Source organism: Anomaloglossus baeobatrachus, chromosome 2 (genome assembly GCF_048569485.1).
Source record: "Anomaloglossus baeobatrachus isolate aAnoBae1 chromosome 2, aAnoBae1.hap1, whole genome shotgun sequence".
Classification (NCBI taxonomy): Eukaryota; Metazoa; Chordata; class Amphibia; order Anura; family Aromobatidae; genus Anomaloglossus; species Anomaloglossus baeobatrachus.
Window position 1 is genome coordinate 479,112,120 of NC_134354.1, and position 24,166 is coordinate 479,136,285.

Sequence of the window (24,166 nt, forward strand, 5' to 3'; positions counted from 1 at the left end):
AAGGGGCATGCCAACACAGCCTGAACATTGCTCTGGAAACTCTCCAGAGTTTCGGGTGGATCATCAATTTTCAAAAGTCAAATCTGACACCGGCCCAATCACTGACATATCTTGGCATGGAGTTTCATACTCTCTCAGCGATAGTGAAGCTTCCGCTGAACAAACAGCGTTCACTACAAACAGGGGTGCAATCTCTCCTTCATGGTCAGTCACACCCCCTGAGACGCCTCATGCACTTCCTAGGGAAGATGGTGGCAGCAATGGAGGCAGTTCCTTTTGCGCAGTTTCATCTGCGCCCACTTCAATGGGACATTCTCCGCAAATGGGACAGGAAGTCGACGTCCCTCGACAGGAACGTCTCCCTTTCTCGGGCAGCCAAAGCTTCCCTTCAGTGGTGGCTTCTTCCCACTTCTCTGTCGGAGGGGAAATCCTTCCTGCCCCCATCCTGGGCTGTGGTCACGACGGACGCGAGCCTGTCAGGGTGGGGAGCGGTCTTTCTCCACCACAGGGCTCAGGGGACTTGGACTCAGGCAGAGTCCTCCCTTCAGATCAATGTTCTGGAGATAAGGGCAGTGTATCTTGCCCTAAAAGCGTTCCAGCCGTGGCTGGAAGGCAAACAGATCCGAATTCAGTCGGACAACTCCACAGCGGTGGCATACATCAACCACCAAGGCGGGACACGCAGTCGGCAAGCCTTCCAGGAAGTTCGGCGGATTCTGCTGTGGGTGGAAGCCACAGCCTCGACCATATCCGCAGTTCACATCCCGGGCGTAGAAAACTGGGAAGCAGACTTTCTCAGTCGCCAGGGCATGGATGCAGGGGAATGGTCCCTTCACCCGGACGTGTTTCAGGAGATCTGTTGCCGCTGGGGCATGCCGGATGTCGACCTAATGGCGTCCCGACACAACAACAAGGTCCCGACGTTCATGGCACGGTCTCAAGATCACAGAGCTCTGGCGGCAGACGCCTTAGTTCAGGATTGGTCGCAGTTTCAACTCCCTTATGTGTTTCCCCCTCTGGCACTTTTGCCCAGAGTGTTACGCAAGATCAGGGCCGACTGCCGCCGCGCCATCCTCGTCGCTCCAGACTGGCCGAGGAGGTCGTGGTACCCGGATCTGTGGCATCTCACGGTCGGCCAACCGTGGGTACTACCAGACCGACCAGACTTGCTGTCTCAAGGGCCGTTTTTCCATCTGAATTCTGCGGCCCTGAACCTGACTGTGTGGCCATTGAGTCCTGGATCCTAGCGTCTTCAGGATTATCTCAAGAGGTCATTGCCACCATGAGACAGGCCAGGAAACCAACGTCCGCCAAGATCTACCACAGGACGTGGAAAATATTCCTGTCGTGGTGCTCTGCTCAGGGTGTTTCTCCCTGGCAGTTTACCTTGCCCACGTTTCTGTCCTTCCTTCAATCCGGATTAGAAAAGGGTTTGTCACTAGGCTCCCTTAAGGGACAAGTCTCTGCGCTCTCTGTCTTTTTTCAGAAGCGCCTAGCCAGACTTCCACAGGTTTGCACGTTCCTGCAGGGGGTTTGTCACATCGTACCTCCTTACAAGCGTCCGTTAGAACCCTGGGATCTGAACAGGGTGCTGATGGTTCTTCAGAAACCACCGTTCGAGCCAATGAGGGATATCTCTCTCTCACGCCTTTCGCAGAAAGTGGTTTTCCTAGTAGCAGTCACTTCGCTTCGGAGAGTGTCTGAGCTAGCAGCGCTGTCATGCAAAGCCCCCTTCCTGGTGTTTCACCAGGACAAGGTGGTGCTACGTCCGGTTCCGGAATTTCTCCCTAAGGTGGTATCCCCCTTTCATCTCAATCAGGATATCTCCTTACCCTCTTTTTGTCCTCATCCAGTTCACCAATGTGAAAAGGATTTGCACTTGCTAGATCTGGTGAGAGCACTCAGATTCTACATTTCTCGTACGGCGCCCCTGCGCCGCTCGGATGCACTCTTTGTCCTTGTCGCTGGCCAGCGTAAAGGGACACAAGCTTCCAAGTCAACCCTGGCTCGGTGGATCAAGGAACCAATTCTCGAGGCTTATCGTTCCTCCGGGCTTCCGGTTCCCTCTGGGCTGAAGGCCCATTCTACCAGGGCCGTGGGAGCGTCCTGGGCTTTGCGGCACCAGGCTACGGCTCAGCAGGTGTGTCAGGCGGCTACCTGGTCGAGCCTGCACACTTTCACGAAACACTATCAGGTGCATACCTATGCTTCAGCGGATGCCAGCCTAGGTAGGCTAGTCCTTCAGGCGGCGGTTGCCCATCTGTAGGACGGAGCCGGTTACGGCTCTATTATGAGGTATTATTTACCCACCCAGGGACTGCTTTTGGACGTCCCAATTGTCTGGGTCTCCCAATGGAGCGACAAAGAAGAAGGGAATTTTGTTTACTTACCGTAAATTCCTTTTCTTCTAGCTCCAATTGGGAGACCCAGCACCCGCCCCTGTTTTTTGTGTACACATGTTGTTCATGTTGAATGGTTTCAGTTCTCCGATATTCCTTCGGATTGAAGTTACTTTAAACCAATTATAATTTTTTCCTCCTTCTTGCTTTTGCACCAAAACTGAGGAGCCCGTGAGCACGGGGGGTGTATAGGCAGAAGGGGAGGGGCGTTACACTTTTATTGTAATACTTTGTGTGGCCTCCGGAGGCATAGCTATACACCCAATTGTCTGGGTCTCCCAATTGGAGCTAGAAAAAAAGGAATTTACGGTAAGTAAACAAAATTCCCTTCATTCGGAACGGCTGTATAACCCTTTCCCATATACCCTCAGTGGTCGCTCTCCTAAGGGACACTTATTGCTTACAGCATGTCATCCACAAGGAGCAAAGCCCCTAAGGCACAGGTTTTTTTCGCAGCCTGTACCTCTTATGGGGCTATGTTGCCTGCGGGATCCACCTATCCTCACTGTGATCAATGCTCGACTCCTGCCACGCTTGCTCAGCCGAAGCCTAGGGCACTTGTGGCCCCTCGGCTCATGTAGATCCCCCTGCTCCTCCTGAGCAGGCTGCAGGGACAGAGTCACCGTCGTTGGCCTCTTTCGCTGAGAAACTCTCTGTCACTTTCTCAATCCATTGCACAGTCTATGGACAAATGGTCATCTAAGCTCCTTGAGGCATTGCAGTCCAGACCGGGCTCTTCACAGGCCCTGGCCCCTGTTAGTTTCTCTCCTCCAGGGCCTTCTCGGTCCGCGCCGCAGCGCGCTCCCAGGATAGCCCCTAGGTCCCAGGCGGAGGACTCCTGCCCGGATCGCAGTCCCAGACCGGCTAAGCGGCCTCGCTGGGACTCTTCCCCGCCTCCTCACGCTGCTCTGGATCTCAGCTTGAGGACTCTCAGGATGACGAGGCGGACGTGGGAGCTCAGGGCTCTGACCCTGACTTCGTCCTCAACCTTGATACCCCTGAGGGGGACGCCTTAGTAAATGATCTTATCTCGTCCATCAACCAGGTGTTGGATCTCTCTCCCCCGCCTCCACCTGTAGAGGAATCGGCTTCTCAGCAGGAGAAACACCAATTTCGATTCCCCAAACGTACGCGCAATACGTTCTTTGATCACTCTAACTTCAGGGACGCTGTCCAGAAGCCCAGAACGGTCCCGGACAAGCGTTTTGCTAAAAGGCACTCTGACACGCGTTATCCCTTTCCACCTGAAGTCGTTAAGGGCTGGGCACACTCACCCAAGGTGGATCCGCCAGTCTCTAGATTGGCTGCTAGGTCCGTTGTGTCTGTTGCCGATGGCTTCCCTGAAGGATGCCACTGACAGACAGATAGAGCTCTTGGTGAAGTCTATTTATGAGGCCACGGGCGCGTCTTTTGCCCCGGCCTTTGCGGCTGTGTGGGCTCTCCAAGCAATCTCGGCATGTCTGACTGAGATTAATGCTGTCACGCGGAATTCTGCTCCGCATGTGTCTTCCTTGACCTCTCAGGCATCAGCATTTTCGTCCTACGCCATGAACGCCGTCCTGGACTCTGCTAGCCGTACGGCTGTGGCATCCGCTAACTCCGTGGCAGTCCGCAGGGCCATGTGGCTGCGCGAATGGAAAGCAGACTCTGCTTCCAAAAGGTTCTTAACTGGTTTGCCTTTTTCTGGCGAACGTTTGTTTGGCGAACAGTTGGATGAGATTATTAAGGAATCCTCGGGAAAGGACTCCTTCTTACCCCAGTCCAAACCTAAGAGACCTCAGCAGAGAAAAATCCAATCGAGGTTTCGGTCCTTTCGTCCCTCCGCCAAGCCCCAATCCTCTTCGTCCAACCGGCCGGAGAAAGGCCAGAGGAACTCCTATGCGTGGCGGTCCAAGTCACGCCCCCAAAAGGCCGCAGGAGGCACTGCCTCCAAGACGGCCTCCTCATGACTCTCGGCCTCATCTAGCCACATCCTCGGTCGGTGGCAGGCTCTCCCGCTTCGGCGACGCCTGGTGGCCACACGTTCAAGACCGATGGGTGAGAGACATTCTGTCTCATGGTTACAGGATAGAGTTCAACTCTCGACCTACGGCTCGTTTTTTCAGAACTTCCCCACCCCCCGCACAGGCCGACGCACTTTTTCAGGCGGTGGACGCTCTAAAGATGGAAGGAGTTGTGATTCCCGTTCCCCTTCAGGAACGTGGTCGCGGATTTTACTACAACTTGTTCGTGGTGCCAAAAAAGGACGGGTCTTTCCGTCCCGTTCTGGACCTCAAGCTGCTCAACAGACATGTGAGAACCAGACGTTTTCGGATGGAATCTCTCCGCTCGGTCATCGCCTCGATGTCACAAGGAGACTTCCTAGCATCGATCGACATCAAAGATGCTTATCTCCATGTGCCGATCGCACCCGAACATCAACGTTTCCTTCGTTTCGCCATCGGGGACGAACACCTCCAGTTCGTGGCATTGCCTTTCGGCCTGGCGACAGGCCCACGGGTTTTCACCAAAGTCATGGCATCCGTCGTGGCGGTCCTGCACTCTCAGGGCCACTCGGTGATCCCTTACTTGGACGATCTCCTAGTCAGGGCCCCTTCTCGGGTGGCGTGTCAACAAAGTCTTACCGTCACTCTGGCGACTCTCCAGCAGTTTGGGTGGATCATCAATTTCCCGAAATCCAAGTTGACGCCGACCCAATCACTGACTTACCTCGGGATGGAATTTCATACCCAGCCAGCGTTAGTCATGCTACCGCGGGACAAACAGCTTTCTCTGCAGGCGGGGGTGCAGTCACTTCTTCGGAGTCAGTCACACCCCTTAAGGCGCCTTATGCACTTCCTGGGGAAGATGGTTGCAGCCATGGAGGCAGTGCCGTTCGCGCAATTCCATCTACGGCCACACCAATGGGACATTCTTCGCAAATGGGACAAGAGTGCTGCTTCCCTCGACAAGAACATCTCTTTCCCTCGCAACCAAAACATCACTTCAGTGGTGGCTCCTACCCACATCTCTGGCCCGGGGAAAATCCTTCCTACCCCCAACCTGGGCCGTGGTCACCACGGACGCGAGCCTGTCAGGTTGGGGAGCGGTTTTTCTCCACCACAGGGCTCAAGGATCCTGGACTCCAATAGAATCGTCCCTTCAGATCAATATCCTGGAGATAAGGGCAGTATATCTAGCCCTATTGGCTTTCCATCGGTGGCTGGAGGGCAGGCAGATCCGAATCCAGTCGGACAACGCCACTGCCGTCGCCTACATCAACCACCAAGGCGGCACTCGCAGTCGTCAAGCCTTCCAGGAAGTCCGGCGGATTCTGCAAGGGGTGGAAGACACAGACTCCACCATCTCTGCAGTTCACATCTCGGGCGTAGAAAACTGGGAAGCAGATTTTCTCAGTCGTCAGGGCATGGACGCGGGGGAATGGTCTCTTCACCCAGACGTGTTTCGAGAGATCTGTCGCCGCTGGGGAACGCCGGACGTCGATCTCATGGCGTCACGACACAACAACAAGGTCCCGGCCTTCATGGCACGGTCTCAGGATCACAGAGCTCTAGCAGCGGACGCTTTGGTCCAGGATTGGTCGCAGTTTCGACTGCCATACGTGTTTCCCCTTCTGGCGATGCTGCCCAGGGTACTACGCAAGATCCGGTCCGAATGCCGTCGCGCCATTCTCGTCGCTCCAGACTGGCCGAGGCGGTCGTGGTATCCAGATCTGTGGCATCTCACGGTGGGTCAACCGTGGGCACTTCCAGACCGCCCAGACTTGCTGTCACAAGGCCCGTTTCTTTGTCGCTCTATTGGGAGACCCAGACAATTGGGTGTATAGCTACTGCCTCCGGAGGCCACACAAAGTATTACACTTAAAAGTGTAAGGCCCCTCCCCTACTGCCTATACACCCCCCGTGGGATCACGGGTTCCTCAGTTTTCATGCTTTGTGCGAAGGAGGCTAACATCCACGCATAGCTCCACTGTTTAGTCAGCAGCAGCTGCTGACTTTGTCGGATGGAAGAAAAGAGGGCCCATACTAGGGCCCCCAGCATGCTCCCTTCTCACCCCACTTTTGTCGGAGGTGTTTGTTAAGGTTGAGGTACCCATTGCGGGTACGGAGGCTGGAGCCCACATGCTGCTTTCCTTCCCCATCCCCTTAGGGCTCTGGGTGAAGTGGGATCCTATCTGTCTTCAGGCACAGGAGACCGTGCTCCGTCCACAGCCCTGGGGATCTGCTGGACATGGAGCTGAGTATCGTCAGGGACAAGGCCCTGCTACATTAAGGTACTCTGTGTCCCCGTACAAATCGCGCACAGACACACCAGCATTGCTGGGTGTGTTAGTGCGCCGGGGGCAGCAGCGCAGCGCGCTTGTGCTATACTCACTACAGCTTGCTGAGTGAGTTTATGTGTTAGGAACTACCGCGCCGGCCGCTGATGGCGGTTTTTACAGCAGCGCTGCGACGCGGCTGGGACTTGTGGTGCGCCGGGGACTTCCGCGCTGGCCGCGCTTATACGGCGGCCGCGCTTATAAATCGAGTCCCCGGCTTTTGCGGCCTAGTTCCGTTTCGTTCCCGCCCCCAGGCCTGCCAGTCAGGGGAAGGGCGGGAAGCTGTGCTGAACTTCAGCGCCGAGGGTTGGAGTCTGCTTAGCATACTCCAACCCCCCTCACTGGGCACAGTGGGACGCCAGTTTCCCGCACTTTGTCTGGGGCACGCCCACGGCCCGCCCCTCTTCACAGGACGCTGGCAGCCATTCCTGTTTGCAGTCTCAGTGGAGAAGGGAGACAAGCTCTGGGAGACCCAGACACGGGATTCTGGCGACCACACACCCGCTTGGAGCGGGCGGTAAGCGGCACCTCGGGTGCTGACACCACTTGTGCCGAAGTGTTCATTTGTATATGCTTGTATTCTATACATTGCCCTGTACGGTCGCTATTCTTGGCTATATACCCTCCTAGATTGCTAGACAACATGTCGTCCGCAAAAGGCAAGGGGGCCAAGACACAGGCGTTCTATGCTACCTGTACCGCATGTGCGGCTGTTCTACCGGCTGGTGCCACTGACCCCCATTGTGTGCAATGTTCGGCCCCTGTGGCACTTGCTCAGCCGGGGCCTCGGCTAGAGGTGGCCCAAGGAGAACCACCTGTGAACACTGTCCAGGTGACAGGGACGGAATTTGCAGTTTTTGCTGATAGATTGTCTGTGACTATGACTAAAATCCTTGAGACTTTGCAGTCCAGACCGGTACATCAGACCATGGGCACTGTTGATTCAATGCTCCCTGGCCCCCCTCATTTGGAACAAATCCGTGCTCCGGGGGGGTCCCATGCATCCCGGGGTGATGGCTCTGACACGGACGACAGTCCCAGACAGCCTAAGCGAGCTCGCTACGAGCGACCCTCGACTTCATCTCACTGGTCAGGGTCCCAGCAAGAGGACTCTCTATATGATGAGGCAGAGGTAGCTGATCAGGAGTCTGATCCTGAGACCGCTCTCAATCTGGATACACCTGATGGGGACGCAATAGTGAATGATCTCATAGCGTCCATCAATAAAATGTTGGATATTTCTCCCCTAGCTCCTCCAGTGGAGGAGTCAGCTTCACAGCAGGAGAAATTCCATTTCAGGTATCCCAAGCGTAAATTGAGTACTTTTCTGGACCACTCTGACTTTAGAGAGTCAGTCCAGAAACACCACGCTTATCCGGATAAGCGTTTCTCCAAACGTTTTAAGGATACACGTTATCCCTTTCCCCCTGAGGTGGTCAAGAGCTTGACCCAGTGTCCAAAGGTGGATCCCCCAATCTCCAGGCTTGCGGCTAGATCCATAGTGGCAGTGGAAGATGGGGCTTCACTTAAAGATGCCACTGACAGACAGATGGAACTCTGGTTGAAATCCATCTATGAAGCTATCGGCGCGTCGTTTGCTCCAGCATTCGCAGCCGTATGGGCACTCCAAGCTATTTCAGCTGGTCTTGCGCAGGTTGACACTGTCACACGTACATCTGGTCCGCAAGTAGCGTCCTTAACCTCCCAAATGTCTGCATTTGCGTCTTACGCTATTAATGCTGTCCTAGACTCTACGAGCCGTACGGCAGTGGCGTCCGCCAACTCCGTGGTTTTACGCAGAGCCTTGTGGTTAAGGGAATGGAAGGCAGATTCTGCTTCCAAGAAGTGCTTAACCAGTTTGCCATTTTCTGGTGACAGACTGTTTGGTGAAAGATTGGATGAAATCATTAAACAGTCCAAGGGTAAGGACTCATCCTTACCTCAGCCCAGACCAAATAAACCCCAACAGAGAAGGGGACAGTCGAGGTTCCGGTCCTTTCGAGGCTCGGGCAGGTCCCAATTCTCCTCGTCCAAAAGGACTCAAAAGGATCAGAGGGGCTCAGATTCTTGGCGGGCTCAGTCACGCCGAAAGAAAGCAGCCGGAGGAACCGCTACCAAGGCGGCTTCCTCATGACTTTCGGCCTCCTCTCTCCGCATCCTCGGTCGGTGGCAGGCTCTCCCGCTTTGGCGACATTTGGCTGCCACATGTCAAAGACCGTTGGGTGAGAGACATTCTGTCTCACGGGTACAGGATAGAGTTCAGTTCTCGTCCTCCAACTCGATTCTTCAGAACTTCTCCGCCTCCCGGCCGAGCCGATGCTCTTCTGCAGGCGGTGTGCTCTTTAAAGGCAGAAGGAGTGGTGATCCCTGTTCCTCTTCAGGAGCAAGGTCACGGCTTTTACTCCAATTTGTTTGTGGTACCAAAAAAGGACGGGTCTTTCCGTCCTGTTCTGGACCTAAAACTGCTCAACAAGCATGTGAAAACCAGGCGGTTCCGGATGGAATCCCTCCGCTCCGTCATCGCCTCAATGTCTCAAGGAGATTTCCTAGCATCAATAGACATCAAAGATGCTTATCTCCACGTGCCGATTGCTCCAGAGCACCAGCGTTTTCTACGCTTCGTTATAGGAGACTAACACCTTCAGTTCGTAGCCCTGCCATTTGGTCTGGCGACAGCCCCACGGGTTTTCACCAAGGTCATGGCAGCAGTAGTAGCAGTCCTGCATTCTCAGGGTCACTCTGTGATCCCTTACTTGGACGATCTACTTGTCAAGGCTCCCTCTCAAGAGGCATGCCAACACAGCCTGAACGTTGCGCTGGAGACTCTCCAGAGTTTCGGGTGGATCATCAACTTTTCAAAGTCAAATCTCACCCCGACCCAATCGATAACATACCTTGGCATGGAGTTTCATACTCTCTCAGCGATAGTGATGCTTCCGCTGGACAAACAGCGTTCACTACAGACAGGGGTGCAATCTCTCCTTCAGGGCCAGTCGCACCCCTTGAGACGCCTCATGCACTTCTTGGGGAAGATGGTAGCAGCAATGGAGGCAGTCCCTTTCGCGCAGTTTCATCTGCGTCCACTACAATGGGACATTCTCCGCCAATGGGACAGGAAGTCGACGTCCCTAGACAGGAACGTCTCCCTTTCTCAGGCGACCAAGGATTCTCTTCATTGGTGGCTTCTTCCCATCTCATTGTCAATAGGAAAGTCTTTCCTACCCCCATCTTGGGCGGTGGTCACAACGGACGCGAGTCTATCAGGGTGGGGAGCAGTTTTTCTCCACCACAGGGCTCAAGGTACGTGGACTCAGCAGGAGTCCACCCTTCAGATCAATGTTCTGGAAATCAGAGCAGTGTATCTTGCCCTACAAGCCTTCCAGCAGTGGCTGGAAGGCAAGCAGATCCGAATTCAGTCGGACAACTCCACAGCGGTGGCATACATCAACCACCAAGGAGGGACACGCAGTCGGCAAGCCTTCCAGGAAGTCCGGCGGATTCTGACGGGGGTGGAAGACACGGCATCCACCATATCCGCAGTTCACATCCCGGGCGTAGAAAACTGGGAAGCAGACTTCCTCAGTCGCCAGGGTATGGACGCAGGGGAATGGTCTCTTCACCGGGACGTGTTTCAGGAAATTTGTCGCCGCTGGGGGATGCCGGACGTCGACCTAATGGCGTCCCGGCACAACAACAAGGTCCCGGCCTTCATGGCACGGTCTCACGATCTCAGAGCTCTGGCGGCGGACGCCTTAGTTCAAGATTGGTCGCAGTTCCGGCTACCTTATGTGTTCCCACCTCTGGCACTGTTGCCCAGGGTGCTACGCAAGATCAGGTCCGACTGCCGCCGCGCCATCCTCGTCGCTCCAGACTGGCCAAGGAGGTCGTGGTTCCCGGATCTGTGGCATCTCACGGTAGGACAACCGTGGGCACTACCAGACCGGCCAGACTTGCTGTCTCAAGGGCCGTTTTTCCATCAGAATTCTGCGGCCCTGAGCCTGACTGTGTGGCCATTGAGTCCTGGATCCTAGCGTCTTCAGGATTATCTCAAGAGGTCATTGCCACCATGAGACAGGCTAGGAAACTAACCTCTGCCAAGATCTACCACAGGACGTGGAAGATATTCTTAGCTTGGTGCTCTGCTCAGGAAGTTTGCTTTGCCCACTTTTCTTTCCTTCCTGCAATCCGGGTTGGAAAAAGGTTTGTCGCTCGGCTCCCTTAAGGGACAAGTCTCTGCGCTATCTGTATTTTTTCAGAAGCGCATAGCACGACTTCCTCAGGTACGCACGTTCCTGCAGGGGGTTTGTCATATCGTCCCTCCTTACAAGCGGCCGTTAGAGCCCTGGGATCTGAACAAGGTTCTAATTGCTCTTCAGAAGCCGCCTTTCGAGCCTATGAGGGATGTTTCCCTGTCTCGCCTTTCTCAGAAAGTGGCTTTTCTAGTAGCGGTCACGTCTCTTCGGAGAGTGTCAGAGCTAGCAGCGCTGTCATGCAAATCTCCCTTCCTGGTATTTCACCAGGATAAGGTGGTGCTGCGCCCGATTCCGGAGTTTCTCCCTAAGGTGGTATCCCCCTTTCATCTCAATCAGGATATCTCCTTACCTTCTTTGTGTCCTCGTCCAGTTCATCAATGTGAAAAGGATTTGCATATGTTGGATCTGGTGAGAGCACTCAGAATCTACATTTCCCGCACGGCTCCTCTGCGCCGCGCGGATGCACTCTTTGTCCTTGTCGCTGGCCAGCGTAAAGGGTCGCAAGCTTCCAAATCCACCCTGGCTCGGTGGATCAAGGAACCAATTCTTGAAGCCTACCGTTCTGCGGGGCTTCCGGTTCCCTCAGGGCTAAGAGCCCATTCTACCAGAGCCGTGGGTGCCTCCTGGGCATTACGGCACCAGGCTACGGCTCAGCAGGTGTGCCAGGCGGCTACCTGGTCAAGTCTGCACACTTTTACCAAGCATTATCAGGTGCATACCTATGCTTCGGCGGACGCCAGCCTAGGTAGACAAGTCCTTCAGGCGGCGATTGCCCACCTGTAGAAAAGGGTCGTTTTTACGGCCCTATCATGAGGTATTATTTTACCCACCCAGGGATTGCTTTTGGACATCCCAATTGTCTGGGTCTCCCAATAGAGCGACAAAGAAGAAGGGAATTTTGTTTACTTACCGTAAATTCCTTTTCTTCTAGCTCTAATTGGGAGACCCAGCACCCGCCCCTGTTTTTTTGTATACACATGTTGTTCAGGTTGAATGGTTTCAGTTCTCCGATATTCCTTCGGATTGAATTTACTTAAACCAGTTTATTGGCTTTCCTCCTTCTTGCTTTTGCACTAAAACTGAGGAACCCGTGATCCCACGGGGGGTGTATAGGCAGTAGGGGAGGGGCCTTACACTTTTAAGTGTAATACTTTGTGTGGCCTCCGGAGGCAGTAGCTATACACCCAATTGTCTGGGTCTCCCAATTAGAGCTAGAAGAAAAGGAATTTACGGTAAGTAAACAAAATTCCCTTCTTTTCCATCTGAATTCTGTGGCCCTCAACCTGACTGCGTGGCCATTGAGTCCTGGCTCCTAGCGTCTTCAGGGTTATCTCAGGATGTCATTGCCACCATGAGACAAGCCAGGAAACCAACGTCCGCCAAGATCTATCACAGGACTTGGCAAAACTTCTTATCCTGGTGCTCTGATAACGGTTTTCCTCCATGGCCGTTTGCATTACCCACATTTCTTTCATTCCTACAATCTGGAATGGACAAGGGTTTGTCCCTCGGCTCTCTCAAGGGCCAAGTGTCGGCGCTCTCCGTGTTTTTTCAAACGCGTCTAGCCAGGCTTCCGCAGGTCCGCACGTTCCTGCAGGGGGTTTGCCACATGGTTCCACCTTACAAACGTCCGTTGGAACCTTGGGATCTTAACAGGGTCCTGACGGCTCTTCAAAAGCCGCCTTTTGAGCCGCTGCGGGATGTCTCTCTCTCCCGTCTTTCTCAGAAGGTGGCCTTCCTGGTGGCAGTCACATCACTTCGGAGAGTGTCTGAGCTTGCAGCGCTGTCATGCAAAGCTCCCTTCCTGGTTTTTCACCAGGATAAGGTGGTTCTGCGTCCTGTCCCGGAATTTCTCCCTAAGGTGGTATCCCCTTTTCATCTAAATCAGGATATCTCCTTGCCTTCCTTTTGCCCTAATCCAATTCACCAGTGTGAAAAGGATTTGCACTCTTTGGATCTAGTGAGAGCACTCCGGGTCTACATGTCTCGCACGGCGCCCCTGCGCCGTTCAGACGCGCTCTTTGTCCTTGTCGCTGGCCAGCGTAAGGGATCTCAGGCCTCCAAGTCAACCTTGGCTCGGTGGATCAAGGAACCGATTCTCGAGGCCTACCGTACTTCTGGGCTTCCGCTCCCTTCAGGGTTGAAAGCCCATTCTACCAGAGCCGTAGGTGCGTCCTGGGCATTGCGGCACCGGGCAACGGCTCAGCAGGTGTGTCAGGCAGCTACGTGGTCTAGTCTGCACACTTTCACGAAGCACTATCAAGTGCATACCTATGCTTCGGCAGACGCCAGTCTAGGTAGGCGAGTCCTCCAGGCGGCGGTTGCCCACCTGTAAGAGGGGGCCGTTTTTCGGCTCTTTTTATTGAGGTATTGCTTTACCCACCCAGGGACTGCTCTTGGACGTCCCAATTGTCTGGGTCTCCCAATGGAGCGACAAAGAAAAAGGGAATTTTGTTTACTTACCGTAAATTCCTTTTCTTCTAGCTCCTATTGGGAGACCCAGCACCCGCCCCTGTGCCCTTCGGGCTGGTTGTTCTTTTGTGTACACATGTTGTTGATGTTGATTTGTTCTTTGGGTTCATGGTCTTCAGTTCTCCGAACATCCTTCGGATTGAATTTACCCTAGACCAATTTATAAGTTTTCTCCTTCCTGCTTTTGCACCAAACTGAGGAGCCCGTGATCCACGGGAGGGTGTATAGGCAGAGGGGAGGGGTTACACTTTTTTAAAAGTGTAATACTTTGTGTGGCCTCCAGAGGCAGAAGCTATACACCCAATTGTCTGGGTCTCCCAATAGGAGCTAGAAGAAAAGGAATTTACGGTAAGTAAACAAAATTCCGTTTTTTTCCTCCACTAAATTTGGAGTGTGTCTTAAAGTCCTGTGTGTCTTATAAAATGAAAAATACGGTATTTCATATAAACTTGCGTATTTTTTTTTTTCTTGGATTTCTCATTCTTTCTATACCCAATTGTGTTTTTGTTTACCTTTTTACAGACATATTGCTGTATTCCCGTGTAAAATGAGAATTCTTCCACAGTTCATCTTTAATTCTCGGGATCCCATTGTCATGGGAGTGATTGTGGAATCTGGTCAGCTTAAACAGGGAACACCCATATGTGTACCTAGTAAAAATGTAAGTCAACATTTTGGTTGTTCATGTTAATGCTTCCATGTTTTGTGTATGAGTTTATTGGTCATTACAATTAGAATTGTTTCTTTCTGTTGCCCTTAATACTCATTACACATGTGCCTAGTCTCAGTACTTGATGACATGTCAGTACACTACATACCACTCCTTGGCGTGAACCTTAGCTAAGTGTATGCAGGAAAATGAGGCAAATGTGATTATATATGCAGTATTGGTATATCCCAATGACTGGGATAGGTGAACGATAGTTGGCATTTTGTCCACATGTCCTGGCATCTTCGGCATACCTTACCTCCTGATGTGGTAGTGGGGGGGGGGGCACCAAGAACTCCATGAAGTAGTCTGCTTTATAAAGTACATTTTGTCTTTTTAGTTTGTAGATATTGGAATAGTTACCAGTATTGAAATTAACCACAAGACTGTAGATGCCGCAAAAAAGGGCCAAGAGGTCTGTGTGAAGATAGAACCTATCCCTGGGGAGTCTCCAAAGATGTTTGGAAGACATTTTGAGGCTACAGATTTCCTTGTTAGCAAGGTAAGTTAATAAGTGTTATCTGATTACAAAGTCTGGTTCCTTGTCAGTCCCTCAGGGAATACGCAGTGCTGGAGTAGAATGCCAATTTTAGATACTATAGGACGGGAAGTTCAGTATCTACTCCTAGTTGTCAGTCTCCTATCTCTACAGTGTTACATCTCCGTTTCATTTAAACAGCATGTTTGGTTTAATCACCGTTAGATGTAATTTGGGATGTCGAAACAATGGTGTCACCCAGTCATCTTAAAAGGTTATTAACAAATGATAACATTGATATACATTTGAAAAAAAATAATTCATCAGACCTACGTATTTTTTGCTGATTTTACCCAAATGAAAGATGCTGATTCCAATATAAAATAAAAAAATATGCAATACGTCAAATTTTTTTCACAAATGAGAAATGTTTAAGAAATCCTGAAGACTTGATTAGCCTGTAATATGTTTGTTTCATACAAAATCGAGTCTATGGTCTGCCTAAGAGAGCAATTAGTTGTGTAAATTTTGTTAGGGAGAAATTTTCTCTTTGGATGCTCTGGAATAGTTAGTTAGGTCCAGAAATATTTGGACAGTGACACAAGTTTTGTTATTTTAGCTGTTTACAAAAACATGTTCAGAAATACAATTATATATATAATATGGGCTGAAAGTGCACTCTCCCAGCTGCAATATGAGAGTTTTCACATCCAAATCGGAGAAAGGGTTTAGGAATCATAGCTCTGTAATGCATAGCCTCCTCTTTTTCAAGGGACCAAAAGTAATTGGACAAGGGACTCTAAGGGCTGCAATTAACTCTGAAGGCGTCTCCCTCGTTAACCTGTAATCAATGAAGTAGTTAAAAGGTCTGGGGTTGATTACAGGTGTGTAGTTTTGCATTTGGAAGCTGTTGCTGTGACCAGACAACATGCGGTCTAAGGAACTCTCAATTGAGGTGAAGCAGAACATCCTGAGGCTGAAAAAAAAGAAAAAATCCATCAGAGAGATAGCAGATATGCTTGGAGTAGCAAAATCAACAGTCGGGTACATTCTGAGAAAAAAGGAATTGACTGGTGAGCTTGGGAACTCAAAAAGGCCTGGGCGTCCACGGATGACAACAGTGGTGGATAATCGCCGCATACTTTCTTTGGTGAAGAAGAACCCGTTCACAACATCAACTGAAGTCCAGAACACTCTCAGTGAAGTAGGTGTATCTGTCTCTAAGTCAACAGTAAAGAGAAGACTCCATGAAAGTAAATACAAAGGGTTCACATCTAGATGCAAACCGTTCATCAATTCCAAAAATAGACAGGCCAGAGTTAAATTTGCTGAAAAACACCTCATGAAGCCAGCTCAGTTCTGGAAAAGTATTCTATGGACAGATGAGACAAAGATCAACCTGTACCAGAATGATGGGAAGAAAAAAGTTTGGAGAAGAAAGGGAACGGCACATGATCCAAGGCACACCACATCCTCTGTAAAACATGGTGGAGGCAACGTGATGGCATGGGCATGCATGGCTTTCAATAGCACTGGGTCACTTGTGTTTATTGATGACATAACAGCAGACAAGAGTAGCCGGATGAATTCTGAAGTGTACCGGGATATACTTTCAGCCCAGATTCAGCCAAATGCCGCAAAGTTGATCGGACGACGCTTCATAGTACAGCTGGACAATGACCCCCAAGCATACAGCCAAAGCTACCCAGGAGTTCATGAGTGCAAAAAAGTGGAACATTCTGCAATAGCCAAGTCAGTCACCAGATCTTAACCCAATTAAGCATGCATTTCACTTGCTCAAATCCAGACTTAAGACGGAAAGACCCACAAACAAGCAAGACCTGAAGGCTGCGGCTGTAAAGGCCTGGCAAAGCATTAAGAAGGAGGAAACCCAGCGTTTGGTGATGTCCATGGGTTCCAGATTTAAGGCAGTGATTGCCTCCAAAGGATTCGCAACAAAATATTGAAAATAAAAATATTTTGTTTGGGTTTGGTTTATTTGTCCAATTACTTTTGACCTCCTAAAATGTGGAGTGTTTGTAAAGAAATGTGTACAATTCCTACAATTTCTATCAGATATTTTTGTTCAAACCTTCAAATTAAATGTTACAATCTGCACTTGAATTCTGTTGTAGAGGTTTCATTTCAAATCCAATGTGGTGGCATGCAGAGCCCAACTCGCGAAAATTGTGTCACTGTCCAAATATTTCTGGACCTAACTGTATGATCAGGGTTGTCTCGCTGTAAACACCAGCACTAGTCCCCATCATCTTTTTGTTCCATCTACCTTGATATCCATTTCATGATATCAATGTGTACCATATACAAACTGTTCAAGTGTTGGATGACCTATTCAACACAAACCTTTTTAACAGTTAAATTTGCTGCGACTTGTAAGCCTTTTGAACTACTGAATGCTGCCGTCTCTTTTCACACTGCTTAGCCTAGTTTCACACTTGCGTTGTGTGGCATCTGTCGCATTGCGTTGTGTGACGGATATAACGGATGCGTTGCATATAGTAGCACAACTGAGGCGACGGATCCTGCAAAACAACGGAATCCGTTGTAGCTTTTTTCTTTATCGTTCCTTTGGGAGACCCAGACCTTGGGTGTTTAGCTTCTGCCTCCGGAGGACACACCAAGTACTACACGTAAAAGTGTAGCTCCTCCCTCTGAGCTTATACACCCCCTGGTGAGCCAGTCACAGCCAGTTTATCGCTTTGTATTCAGGAGGCATACATCCACACATGCATTCTCATATGATTTTTTCTTTTTTTTTTGGAAAGAGATTGACGAAGTGCGGGTCCACGTCTGGACCCACGGCATGTCCCTTCTCACCCCACTGTGTCGGTGGTGTTGTAAGGTTGATTTCCAAGGCTGGAGCCTTACATGCCGTGCTCCTTCACCATCCCTCCTGGGCTCTGGCTTGAAGTGGGAGCCAGCGCGGTCTCCATGCCTGGCAGGAGACCGGTCTCCATCCACAGCCCTTTAGGACTCTGCTGGACCGGAGCACTCATCCCCAGGGACCTGGCCCTGCGTCTCAGCAGCTAAATACCTGAGACGTTCATATGTTGGGGGTCCCTGTTCTTTATTGTATGGGGAGAGTGTGCTTACTGTATTTATTTTGTCATTTACGGCGGGTTCTCTAGCTTTCGCCCGAGAACCGCGCCGATGGTGCCTGCGCGTTGGCCTCGCCGCTCAAATTTAGGCCCCGGCTTTGCCGGAGGCCTAGTTTCTGTTAACTGCCCTCGCATGTCACTCATGCAGAGGGACAGGCACGCCTCCTCCCGGCGGCCGTCCTGCACAGGGGAGGGACACTCCCCACTGCTTGTGCGTGTCTCCTCCCGTGCAGGTCTCTATGGCCCTCCAGATCCCGCTTTCCTACAGGAACGCCTCCAAAGTCCCGCCCCCTCTCTTAGCTCCGGCGGCCATTTTCCTAAACAGGGTTCACTCTGCGCTGGGCCTTCCTGCACTCTGCATCCCTGCTGAGGTGCTGTGCATTGGGGGTCCGGGCTTCGGGATCTGGAGGGCACACAACACAGCTTCCAGCGGTCTGGTAAGCCACAGCCGGTTTCTGGTTGTGGACCTCTGTATATACTCCCTAGGGTTCAGTTCTCTTTGTAGAGTCCCCACTCCAGCAGCATGTCTCACACGAGGAGCAAGTCTCCAAAGCTTTATACTGTATGCGCTGCATGTAAGCTCCTGCTGCCTGAACCGAGCACCTATCCACATTGTGATGTCTGCTCTAACTTGGCGGTGCCACAGCCTGGAGTCTCACCCCCAGTGGTCTCTCAGGCTGCTTCTGCACCTGTGGCTGAACCCCCGGCCTGGGTAGAGTCCTTCTCTAGGTCTATCTCCCAGTCTTTTGCTGAGTCCATGGGACTTCTGTCCAGGACTTTGATGAATATGCATCAGCCCCCTTCACAGGGTGCCTCTAATGCTCTTGCTAAGGGTCCTTTAGGATCTCTATCATCTGACCTCCGTCCACCAGAACTCACAGAGGATACATCATCAGGGCCCAGACCCCGTCCTCCTAAGAGGAGGTGCAGGGTTTCCTCTCCCTCCTCATCCCGCGGCTCTGATTCAAGAGCTGACTCGCAAGATAAGGAGGATGCCTTTACAGGGGGCTCGGAGACTAACTCCATGTACCCCATTGATCTTTCCGAGGGTGACTCAGATCTTAGTGACTTGATTGCTTCCATTAATTCTGTACTGGATCTCAATCCGCCAGTATCAGAGGAGCAACCCTCTCTGGCAGAAAAGCACCAGTTTACCTCGCCTAAGCGAGTAAAGAGTGTGTTCTTTAACCACTCCAGTTTTCAGACCGCTTTGACCAAACCCAGGGCCTGTCCTGACAAACGCTTCCCAAAGCGTGGTTCTGATGACCGTTTTCCCTTTCCACCTGAGGTGGTCAAGGAGTGGGCTCACTCCCCAAAGGTAGACCCTCCGGTGTCTAGGCTCTCAACCCGGACCGTTGTGTCGGTGGCTGATGGCACCTCCCTTAAGGATTCCACTGACCGTCAGATTGACCTTCTGGCCAAATCCGTGTATGAAGCGGCGGGGGCCGCGTTTTCCCCAACTTTTGCAGCACTGTGGGCTCTCAAAGCCATCTCTGCTTCTCTAGAGGAGATGCATTCCCTCACCAGGGAATCTATGCCCGAGAAGGTTGCCTTAACTTCTCAAGCTTCAGCTTTTTCATCTTCTGCCATGTCTGCCATGCTAGAGGCTTCTCACCGCACTGCGGTGGCTTCGGCTAATTCCCTCGTTATCCGCAGGATCTTGTGGCTTCGAGAGTGGAAGGCAGACGCTTCTTCAAAGAAGTACCTTGCTGGGCTCCCTTTTGCTGGTTCCCGGCTGTTCGGTGAACAGCTGGATGAAATTATTAAAGAAGCTACTGGCGGGAAGAGTACTTCCATGCCACAAACCAAAACCAGGAAACCCGCCCAGGGTAGGAATCAGTCGAGGTTTCGCTCCTTTCGTTCCTCCAACTGGTCGTCCTCTAAGCCCTCCGCCTCGTCCGCTAACTCAGCTAAGGACCAGAAATCCAACTGGCGCCCAAAAGCGCGTCCACAGAAGACCGCAGGAGGGTCTGCCACTAAGGCAGCCTCCTCGTGACTCTCTGCCCGCTCCAGCAACGTCCTTAGTCGGTGGCAGGCTCTCCCACTTTGGCGACGCTTGGTTTCAACAAGTCTCCGATCAGTGGGTGAGAGATATCATCTCTCACGGCTACAGGATAGAATTCTCTTCCAGCCCGCCAAACAGATTTTTTCTCTCAACTCCCCCCTGCTCCAAGGCCGCCGCCTTCTCACAGGCCGTGGCAGCCTTGCAGGCCAATGGAGTAATTGTACCAGTTCCCGCCCGGGAACGGTTCGGAGGTTTTTACTCAAACCTCTTCCTAGTTCCCAAAAAGGACGGTACCTTCTGGCCCATCCTGGATCTCAAGCTTCTCAACAAGCATGTTCGGGTGCGGCACTTTCGCATGGAGTCTCTGCGATCAGTCATTGCCTCAATGACCCAAGGGGATTTCCTGGCGTCCATCGACATCAGAGATGCCCATCTACATGTGCCAATTGCAGTTTCACACCAGCTACGTTTTGCAATAGGAGAAGATCATTTCCAATTCGTGGCTCTCCCCTTCGGGTTAGCCACGGCCCCTCGGGTATTCACCAAGGTCATGGCAGCAGTGATTGCGGTTCTGCACCTCCAGGGGTTGGCAGTGCTCCCTTACCTGGACGACCTTCTAGTCAAGGCTCCATCCAGTGCAGACTGTCAGCGGAGTGTCTCGCTCACTCTCGCCACTCTAGCCCAATTCGGGTGGCTTGTCAATCTTCCCAAATCCACTCTGACTCCGACCCAGAGTCTCACGTACCTAGGGATGCAGTTCGAGACTTTGCCGGCACTTGTGAAGTTGCCCTTAAACAAACAGCTGTCACTCCAGCTGGCGGTGCGCTCTTTCCTGAGGCCCCACCGTTATACCCTCAGGCGTCTGATGCAGGTGCTGGGTCAACTGGTGGCGTCCATGGAGGCTGTTCCCTTTGCCCAGTTCCATCTGCGCCCCCTGCAGCTGGACATTCTCCGCTGTTGGGACAAGCGGCCTTCCTCCTTACACAAGTTGGTGGCTCTGTCGCCACGGACCAGGAGCTCTCTTCAGTGGTGGCTTCGGCCCCTCTCCCTGTCCCAAGGGCGCTCCTTCCTGGCCCCGTCCTGGGTGATTCTCACCACGGATGCCAGTCTATCCGGCTGGGGAGCAGTATGTCTCCACCACAGAGCGCAGGGCACTTGGACTCCGTCCGAGTCAGCCCTTTCAATCAATGTGCTGGAAACCAGAGCCGTGCTTCTAGCTCTCCTAGCATTTCACCACCTGTTGTCGGGCAGGCACATTCGAGTCCAGTCAGACAACGCGACAGCGGTTGCCTACATCAATCATCAAGGCGGGACATGCAGCCGCCTGGCAATGATGGAGGTAAAACGCATTCTTCAATGGGCGGAGGACTCCAGGTCCACCATATCCGCAGTCCACATCCCAGGCGTGGACAACTGGGAGGCAGATTATCTCAGCCGTCAAAGCGTGGACGGTGGCGAGTGGTCTCTGCACCCGGCAGTGTTTCAGTCGATCTACCGCAAATGGGGTACTCCGGACGTGGACCTAATGGCATCCCGTCACAACAACAAAGTTCCTGTTTACGTGGCTCGCTCCCACGATCCTCAGGCCTTTGCAGCGGACGCTCTGGTTCAAGACTGGTCCCAGTTTCGTCTGTCCTACGTGTTTCCCCCTCTAGCTCTCTTGCCCAGAGTTCTGCGCAAGATCAGAATGGAGGGCCGTCGGGTCATCCTTATTGCTCCGGACTGGCCCAGGCGAGCTTGGTACCCAGACCTGCTCCATCTGTCCGTAGAGGTGCCGTGGCATCTTCCGGACCGTCCAGACCTTCTCTCACAAGGTCCGTTTTTCCGCCAGAATTCTGCGGCTCTCAGATTGACGGCGTGGCTCTTGAGTCCTGGATCTTGACGGCTTCTGGTATTCCTCCTGAAGTCATCTCCACTATGACTCGGGCCCGGAAGTCTTCCTCCGCTAAGATCTATCACAGGACTTGGAAAATTTTCCTGTCGTGGTGTCGCTCTACCGGCCATCCTCCTTGGCCATTCTCCTTGCCGACCCTTCTGTCTTTTCTACAGTCCGGTCTGCAGCTAGGACTGTCCCTCAACTCTCTCAAGGGACAAGTTTCAGCTCTGTCAGTTCTGTTCCAGCGGCGTCTCGCTCGGCTGTCTCAGGTCCGCACCTTCATGCAAGGCGCGTCTCACATCATTCCGCCTTACCGGCGGCCCTTGGATCCCTGGGACCTTAACTTGCTTCTCACGGTCTTGCAGAAACCCCCCTTTGAGCCTTTTAGGGAGGTTTCTTTGTATCGTCTTTCACAGAAAGTGGCCTTTCTGGTTGCCATAACTTCTCTCAGGAGAGTCTCTGATTTGGCTGCGCTCTCTTCGGAGTCACCTTTTTTAGTTTTTCATCAAGACAGGGTGGTTCTCCGTCCGACTCCGGACTTTCTTCCTAAGGTGGTCTCTCCCTTCCACCTTAACCAGGACATTACCTTACCTTCCTTCTGTCCGGCCCCTGTTCATCGCTTTGAAAAAGCGCTGCATACTCTAGATCTGGTGCGTGCTCTCCGGATCTATGTGTCTCGCACCGCTGCGCTTAGGCGGTGCACCTCTCTTTTTGTGCTAACCACAGGTCGGCACAAGGGCCTCCCTGCTTCTAAGCCGACCTTAGCCCGTTGGATTAGGTAGACCATTTCGGACGCCTACCAGAGTACTCAGGTGCCTCCCCCGCCGGGGATCAAAGCACACTCGACCAGAGCTGTCGGTGCCTCTTGGGCTTTTAGGCACCAGGCTACGGCTCAACAAGTCTGTCAGGCTGCCACTTGGACTAGCCTGCATACCTTTTCAAAGCACTACCAAGTGCATGCTCATGCTTCGGCAGATGCGAGCTTGGGCAGACGCATCCTTCAGGCGGCTGTCGCCCATTTGTGAAGTTAGGTTCTGCCTACTTCTTAGTTTTTCTGTTTATTTCCCACCCAGGGACTGCTTTGGAACGTCCCAAGGTCTGGGTTTCCCAAAGGAACGATAAAGAAAAAGAGAATTTTGTTTACTTACCGTAAATTCTTTTTCTTATAGTTCCGTCTTGGGAGACCCAGCACCCTCCCTGTTGCCTGTTGACAATTTCCTTGTTCCGCGTGTTATCACCGGCTGTTGTTGTGGACAGAGTCTCCGGTTGTTCCGGCTCTTGCTCTGTTCTACTTGTGGGTGGCTATTCTCCTTCAGCTTTTGCACTAAACTGGCTGTGACTGGCTCACCAGGGGGTGTATAAGCTCAGAGGGAGGAGCTACACTTTTAGGTGTAGTACTTTGTGTGTCTTCCGGAGGCAGAAGCTAAACACCCAAGGTCTGGGTCTCCCAAGACGGAACTATAAGAAAAAGAATTTACGGTAAGTAAACAAAATTCTCTTTCTTTATCGTTCCTATGGGAGACCCAGACATTGGGTGTATAGCTTCTGCCTCCGGAGGACACACAAAGTACTACACTAAAAAGTGTAGCTCCTCCCTCTGAGCCTATACACTCCCTGGAGAACCAGATCTAGCCAGTTCATTGCTTTGTGTTCAGGAGGCATACATCCACACATGCATTCTCATCTGATTTTTCATTTTTGGAAAGATTTTGAAGAAAAGCGGGTCCAAGTCTGGATCCCTGGCATGTCCCTTCTCACCCCACTGTGTCGGCGGTGCTGTTAAGGTTGATTCCAAGGCTGGAGCCTTACATGCCGTGCTCCTTCACCATCCCTCGGGCTCTGGCTTGAAGTGGGAGCCAGCACGGTTGTCCATGCTTTGCAGGAGACCGGTCTCCATCTGCAGCCCTTCAGGATCCTGCTGGACGGAGCACTCATCCCCAGGGACATGGCCCTGCGTCTCAGCAAGCTAAGTACCTGAGACGTTTATATTCTGGGGGTCCCTGTACTTTATTATGTGGGGAGAGTGTGCTGAGTAATTTTTGTGACATTTCCAGCCGGTTCTCTGGCTGTCGCCTCAGAACCGCGCCGAGGGTGCCTGCGCGCCGGCTGCACCGCTCAAATTTAGGCCCCGGCTTCGCCAGAGGCCTACTTTCGGTTTCACTGCCCTCGCATGTCATTCATGCAGAGGGACAGTGTGGCTCCGCCCAGCGGCCGTTCTGCACAGGGGAAGGACACTCCTCACTGAGTACATGTCTCCTCCCCTGTAAGTCTCTTTGGCCCTCCAGATCCCGCTCTCAGGGTTGGCCCTGCCCCCTCTCCTCGCTCCGGCGCCATTTTTTCAGCGTTTTCTCTGCAATCAGCACTGGCTGCAGCATCCCTGCTGAGGTGCTTGGGGGTCCGGGCTTCGGGATCTGGAGGGCACACAACACCGCTCCAGCGGTCTGGTAAGCCACAACCTCTGGTTGTGGGCCTCTGTATATACTCTCTGGGGGTCACTCTGGCAGAGCCCCCACTTCAGCAGCATGTCTCACACGAGG

General features: G+C 52.3%; 1 protein-coding gene across 3 annotated transcripts in view; it reads left to right on the forward strand.

The window, feature by feature from the left end:
• EIF5B (eukaryotic translation initiation factor 5B) overlaps positions 1-24,166 on the forward strand; it is a 181,880-nt gene that overhangs the window by 150,852 nt on the left and 6,862 nt on the right. For all 3 annotated transcript variants that reach the window (XM_075336406.1, XM_075336407.1, XM_075336408.1), the window contains 2 exons: positions 13,965-14,103; positions 14,492-14,653. In XM_075336406.1, coding sequence (XP_075192521.1) covers positions 13,965-14,103; positions 14,492-14,653 — 301 coding nt within the window. The remainder of the gene's footprint in view (positions 1-13,964; positions 14,104-14,491; positions 14,654-24,166) is intronic.